Source organism: Adiantum capillus-veneris, chromosome 10, assembly GCF_014529385.1.
Source record: "Adiantum capillus-veneris isolate H3 chromosome 10, ASM1452938v2, whole genome shotgun sequence".
Classification (NCBI taxonomy): Eukaryota; Viridiplantae; Streptophyta; class Polypodiopsida; order Polypodiales; family Pteridaceae; genus Adiantum; species Adiantum capillus-veneris.
The window spans coordinates 141,505,130-141,511,914 of NC_140940.1; the positions used below are offsets into that span (position 1 = coordinate 141,505,130).

The following is a 6,785-nucleotide window of genomic DNA, read 5'->3' on the forward strand; positions in this document are numbered from 1 at the left end:
AAAAATTCATTTCCAAGATGGAAATGCGAAAAAAATGTAATACCTACAAGGTCGACGATTTAGGGATGGATTGTGTTCCTACAATGGTTCTTGATAAATTTGTACGTGACGCTGCTTTGAATGATGTTATAAGCTCTATGTGAATGGTGTTTCACCACCAAAGTGAAGATTGCTTGACCATCCTGTCCATGAGAGACATTTTAGATCAGTAAGCGAGGTGAGGGCCGGGTCTCTTCAACAAAGTTTCTTGGGCTGTTTTGACGATGTTTTGCGATGGTTTAAAGAAGCGTCTCTCTCCAAACACTTCCTCCAATTTAGTCAACTTTGGTTTGAAAGTACGTGACCTTACATAACACCTTCACATGAATGAGAATCGACGATGAGTTTCAAAGATATACCAATAGGAGCAGACAAGCATCATGTCCACACTCATGCACAAAGCTTTAGCCAACATCATTGTGTTCATTACGACAATCAACAAATGAATGTTGAAAGAGGAGGTAGATAAAATACTCTGAATTCTATACTCAGCACTAACTATGCCGAAATCGGCATAATTACACAATGTAGTGGGCATCAAATTGATCAAAGTATTGAAGTCGGCTTCAATCTACGATAGCTTTCGTGAATAGGCGTTGCGGTAGCTTGCAAAAATATGGTACTCTCTCTCTCTCTCTCTCTCATTCTCATTTAAGGTCTCTAGTTGGGATAGTTTCCTATGACATTAAAATACTCTTCTTCTTCTTCTCTCTCTCTCTCTCTCTCTCTCTCTCATTCATTTATTCTTGTGTGTTTCTTATTGTAAAAATTGTAACCTCTTAAAAACTGATACATTGACCTTGATAATGATGTAAATAATATACTAAAGGTAGGTTTCTTTTAGCAATGTGCAGGACGAGGGTAGAGTGTTCACACCTTAGAATGGAACCTCTACTTCTAGCTAGTGAAAGTCCATGTTCCATTGAATAGGTGCAACAAGTATGGCCTAACAAGATGATTACAAAACCCCATGATAAGGGATATTTTCAAAAAAATGAAAAAATTATAGAGAATATTGGAAGTAAGATAACACTTGCCAGATATTAGAGGTATTTAGTGGACATTTAAGATTTGAGGGTCGTCTCCCTCCCCCCCAAACTATGGTAGATATTAAAAATAAGTGGAGGTTACCCCTATTATAAACGCTTATGATACCCCTATTAAAAACCCCTCTTCCTTACACTCACGTGCACGATACCATACGAAACTATGTAGTGAATCCCTGGGAGTACAACCATTCGGGTAGTCAAAAACTTTGAGGGTATGTCCTGATTGCCATATAGCAACAAAATTTATTTCCAAGGTGGAAATGCGAAAAAACGTAATACCTATAAGGTCGACCGGTTTAGGGATGGATTGTGTTCCTACAATGGTTCTTGATTAATTTGTACCTGAAGCTGCTTTAAATGATGCTATAAGCTCTATGTGAATGGTGTTTCACCACCAAAGTGAAGATTGCTTGACCATCTTGTCCATGAGAGACATTTAAAATAAGTAAGCGAGGTGAGGGTCTCTTCAGACAAAGTTTCTTGGGCTATTTCGACGAAGTTTTGCAATGGTTTAAAGAAACATCTCTCTCCAAATACTTCCTCCAATTCAGTCAACTCTTTGAAAGTACGTGGCCTTACGTAACACCTTCACATGAATGAAAATCGACGATGAGATTGCAAGATATACCAATAGGAGCAGACAAGCATCATGTCCACACTCATTCAAAAAGCTTTAACCAACATCATCGTGTTCATTAAGACAATCAATAAATGAATATTGAAACTCTGAATTCTATGCTCAAATTGATCAAAGTATTGAAGTCGGCTCCAGTCTACGACAGCTGTCGTGAATAGGCGTTGCCGGTAGCAACGTGGCAACAGGCAAGTAGACGCTGCCGTTTATTCTCACCCCATCATGCTCACTCACCCGGAGGCCGTCCTTCCAAGTTCCTCTGGTCAGCTAGAGGCATCAACATTCTATGTCGTATATCACACGTTTCTGACATGGTCCTACTCCAATATAAAAAAAGGTGCTTTTTTCTCGTTATTTTTTCACTATAGGATTCAATATCATGAGCTACCCCTCTGAAGTTTTGAACAAATTCTCCCAATAATTCGTACATTGTGACTTGCCTCCACAGCATGAGCTTCTGCGAGGGAGGCACTGCACACCTAGATATGTACGATTCGGGGCAGGGGACCGCCGGCCCGGTGGGAGGGCCGGTAGTCCCTGCCCCCAATCGTACCTAGCTAGGTATGCGGTGCCTCTCGAGCGGAAGCTCATGATGTTATACATTGCATGAAAAACATTGAAAAAGACTCCGTTTTCCTACATGAGAAAATTTTTGTGGAAGGGAGCGCATGCTTAGCTAGATGTGGTTGGGGGCAAGGAAGTGCCGGGCCGGTGGCACTCCATTGCCCCCAACCACACCTAACTAGGCATGCGCTCTCTCCCTTGCGACATCTCATAATGTTGTACTAGTCTGCAATGTGTCAAATATTTTTCCGTGAAATACAATCATGAATTAGTGGGATCGAGCAAACATAGACGACCTTTCAAAATGCTTGGAAAAAAAAAACCTACTCTTAGTATAATCACACTTACAAATTTAGAATTTCACCTCTAAATTTTGATCAACAAGGAAAGAATTTTAGTGTCAAAACCTTCCAATACAGGCAGTTGAAATTCCAAATTTCACAGTAAAACCTCCAAATATTGGTAAATCATGTCTCAAATTGGTTCCATCTATTAAAACTCAGCTACATTGCAGCTAGAAAACTCTCTGTATTAAAAGGCCAATGGGATGATACATGAGGCTGAATGGGGAATGTTGGCTGTGAAGAAAAACCAAAAGACACAGGGCTAGCATGGAAAAATGGCTGCCACATACCTACATGCTTGGTGAAAGCAAAGGATGTACTATTCTCTAAGCTTTGTAAGCAAGACAAAAGCAGTTGCTTACATCCATTGATTCTTTCTCTCGCACACGAGAAAGTAATTACATTGTGTCTTTCTCGAAAACAAGATGTAATCACATGTCTTGATAGCGGAGGATCGATCGATGCAAAACCTCAGAAAAATCCTCCATCACCCACCTTATTTGTCATGAGGCACAGGTCCTTATAGAAAAAAATATCAAGGCCTGTGCAATGATGAGCCCTTGAATGTTATTGCAATATCAGGCTCACTATGGATGTAATTTGAATGTCAGTGTTTCAATGCAGTAAAGTTGGCAACTAGATCTTCGTACTTTGGCAGTCTCGGATGGACACGGCACCCATTGTAAGCCTCGTCATACTGGTTGTTTGCCATGGTCGAGCAGCGAAGAGGAAGAGGGGCATAATTTGCATAGCTGGTGTCATGCTTCAAGTAATGAGAGCTGGGCATGGATATTGCTCGGAGAGGTGGTGGCATAGGGGGTGCTCGGTTTGGAGGCGGCGGTGGTGGTGGTGGGCGTTGCGGGGGTAAAGATATCGTACAGAGGACAAGATGCTGATTGGGTGTCTCATAATTTCGCATATGCGCAGCTACGCCAGTATGATCATGGCAAGCTTCAATGGAGGCAGTAACATCCCCACCATCCTTTTGGCCCTCTTCTTCATTGCAAGTGCTAACAGAGGCTTGCCTTCGCTTGCAAGCGCGCTTGAAAGCTGAGCAACGTATGTGGCGGCCTTCGGGGGCCTTCTTCCGGTTAGCCAACTCAAGTGCCACCTCTGCAGTTCCCAAATCTTTTTCACAGACACTTGAGACAGGTGCAGATTCTTGCACCGGCGCAAATGTCACACGAACTTTTTTGTTCTCATTCGCAGCTTCCACTATTTGTGTCGACACAGACTCCGCCTCTTCATGATATAGTACATATTGGTTGCACTCATCTGAATCCACTATAACCTGTGCTTCCTGCTCTTGCTGTTGTCGTAGTGCTTCCTCCTTACCGTGCTTAAGCTCATCGTCCACAATGATCTCCTTCTCTAGTTCCACTTCCTTTACAAGGCATTTTCGCCCAGACTCCTGCGCAGAGGTGAGAAAATGCTTGCCATATTTCATGGCAAAGATTTCTCGAAGCTCCTGCAATTCAGGAAGATCGGCACAACATGATGCCGCAAAGCACAGCCCTCCTAATGCTTCTTTTAAGCCTTCTGGACATGCACTGCAAAATTTCACATAAATCTCAAAATAAGCTTCCTGATCTTCATATCTAGGATTACAATTGAATTCGACAATACGACTGCATTTTTCTTACTTCTGGCCAGCAATGTCGTTCAATTTGACTTTCACCGACTGGCAGTAGGCTGAGATCTTGATGTACACCGAGAGAATTTCGAGCTCCTTGCAGATACGCCCTATCTGTTCAACAGTTCAAAGAGAACTTAGACACATACACACATGTGAATGCACAAGCATACAATATAGAAAGACACTAGAGATCTATTTAATTTATGATCATGGCTTGCTTACCCAAATTTGGGCCTTTTCCTCTTTGCCAAGCTTCAGAAGCTTCACCAAATCAATGCGCAGCTGACGCAGCTGAGCTTCCCGTCGGCTTCTCAATAGCTTGATTCTTTCCATGGTGGTGCTCAAGAGCTTCTTGCTGCATAAATAAACAGAAGCTTTGTAAACAATAGCACAAAAATAGTTGAAATAAACTGGAAATAGACCACTACAACAGGCAGAGAAAACATGAAATTTTTTTAGTACCATTTTGCCTTTTGAAAGGTGGGCACCAAACCCAACAAAGAAAGCAGGAAGAAAATCATGGTTGCTTGCTATCTCTTCAATTGAAAAAAACAAAATCTCTGTGTGTACAGAATTGATCCTTGCACAAAAACGGATCAGAGGGGGCGGGGGCAAGAAAAGTCAATGGAATTGGGTGCTAAATCTGCAAAATTTGGGTGTGAGGGTGGATTAGAGACTATAAGGTATGCGGGTTAAGAGCTTTAATGGGAATGTGCCTTTCTTGAAGGCCAAGGGGAGTACACAACTCTTGATGAGCTTGTGAAGGGCAGAGTCTAGTATGCGCTGCATTTGCAAGACACTGGTATATTTTGGTGGGTAAGGCAAGTATATTAAGCTGCTGGGAGGAGCTAATTTGTGTGTGGGGAGTACGCATTACAAGTGAGGCTTCTTATAAAGGCCACACCCGCCTCTCTCTCTCTTTCATGTGAGGTCGGTTTGCCCATTGGGTCTCAATCAAAGACCCACTTCTTGTGTTCGAAACCCCACTTTGAAGCGTCTTGTGACCCCCCCCCCTTCTCTCTCTCTCTCTCTCTCTCTCTCTCTCTCTCTCGTTCAACTCCTCGTCTTGTGATCTTTAAGGTCTCTTGGGATAGTTTCCTACGACGTTAAAACTCTCTTCTTCTTCTCCTCTCTCTCTCTCTCTCTCTCTCTCTCTCTCTCACACACACACACGTGTCATGTCTCTTGAGATTGTTCCTACTACGTTAAAATCTCTCCTCTTCCTCTTGAATAACACAACATTAAAATTTGAGGTCTCTTAGGATTGTTCCTATCACATTAAAATTTCCTCTTAGGATTGTTCCTATGACATTAAAATTTCCTCCTCCTCCTCCCTCTCTCTCTCTCTCTCTCTCTCTTACATAAACACAAACACATGCCAATTAATAACAATATTGGCTCTTTTGTGGGCCTTGAAAATCCCCCCCTCCCGCGCCCCCCTCTCTCTCTCTCTCTCTCTCTCACACACACACACACACACACACAAAATTTGATAGCATCTTGTGGACATTGAATATCTCTCTCTCTCTCTCTCTCTCTCTCTCTCTCCCTCCAAAAAATTCTACTTTTGGCCATTTGTGTGAGCTTGTCCTTTTCCCACTACTGTTCCTCCACTTTACTTGTTTTAATGTGCAAAGTAAAGGTCCTCTTCTTCACTTTTTACTTGTTAATGATTAAAGAAAAGCCAACCTTGAGGTTGAATCCAATGAGGGATCACGTGAAACTCACTCCTTGCAAAGTTCAAAGCTTAAACCTCTCTCTTTTGTTGACAATATCTACCTCTCTCTTGATACTCTTTCTTTTGGCCACCACTCTCTGATACTTTTACCTCTCTTTTGCAGCGCGTCGATGTGAGCTTGCCATTGACCGTTGCTCTTGCAAGTACACTTCTTTTCAAAGATTGTGTGTTGGCCATCTATGTGCTGTGTAAGTGGGATCCCCCCCCCATCCCCGCTCCATTGCGGCCCAAACTTGCCCAAGAATGTTGAACTCATGAACTAGTCACATAGTTTATGGGCTCATGCTTTTGCACAAGATGACAAAGAAAAAGACTCGCATGTAAAAAAAATTGCCCATACTTGCTTTAGTGTTGGTATCAACAAGAACCTCTTTGACCACTACATGAATCAAGTTTGGGTCCATTGCAGTGATAGCACTAAGTATCTAACTATTTGGGCACAACAGGCCAAACAAGATTCAAAGGTGTATATTCGAGAGAGTGAAAAGAAGCTATTAATTAACTTGAGTGAACACACTTATTAGTTACTATATTTGTGTTATGAGGGCCACTTAAGGCACAAGTGATAAAGGAAACCTCCACTTTGTTGCCTCTTTGTACACTTCATGAATCTATTCATATATACTTGATATTCACATTAGTGCTCACATATCCTGCTTTCAAGTGTAGATTTCTCAGTAAAGAAAACAAAACCAACTCGTGGCAATAGTGAACCATGGGCCACTATGACATGGTATATGATAGACAAGGTAAATCTTTGCTTCCTCGGGGGTTTGTGGAA

At 42.1% G+C, this 6,785-nt stretch overlaps 1 protein-coding gene across 1 annotated transcript; it reads right to left on the minus strand.

The window, feature by feature from the left end:
• Positions 1-2,758: 2,758 nt before the first annotated feature.
• On the minus strand, positions 2,759-5,148 carry LOC147449758 (uncharacterized). The gene is made up of 4 exons (XM_086522117.1): positions 4,729-5,148; positions 4,489-4,621; positions 4,274-4,377; positions 2,759-4,180 (listed from the first exon to the last, which is right to left on the minus strand). The coding sequence occupies exons 1-4, from the start codon at positions 4,785-4,787 to the stop codon at positions 3,238-3,240; spliced, it is 1,239 nt and encodes a 412-aa protein (XP_086378243.1). The 5' UTR covers positions 4,788-5,148; the 3' UTR covers positions 2,759-3,237.
• Between the last annotated feature and the right edge of the window lie 1,637 nt (positions 5,149-6,785).

Coding starts and splice junctions, on each gene's coding strand:
- LOC147449758 (XM_086522117.1), bottom strand. CDS start 4,787: ATGATTTTCTTCCTGCTTTCTTTGTTGGGTTTGGTGCCCACCTTTCAA. Junction 4,378..4,488: donor AGGAAAAGGCCCAAATTTGG/GTAAGCAAGCCA, acceptor ACTGTTGAACAG/ATAGGGCGTATCTGCAAGGA. Junction 4,181..4,273: donor AACGACATTGCTGGCCAGAA/GTAAGAAAAATG, acceptor GAAATTTTGCAG/TGCATGTCCAGAAGGCTTAA.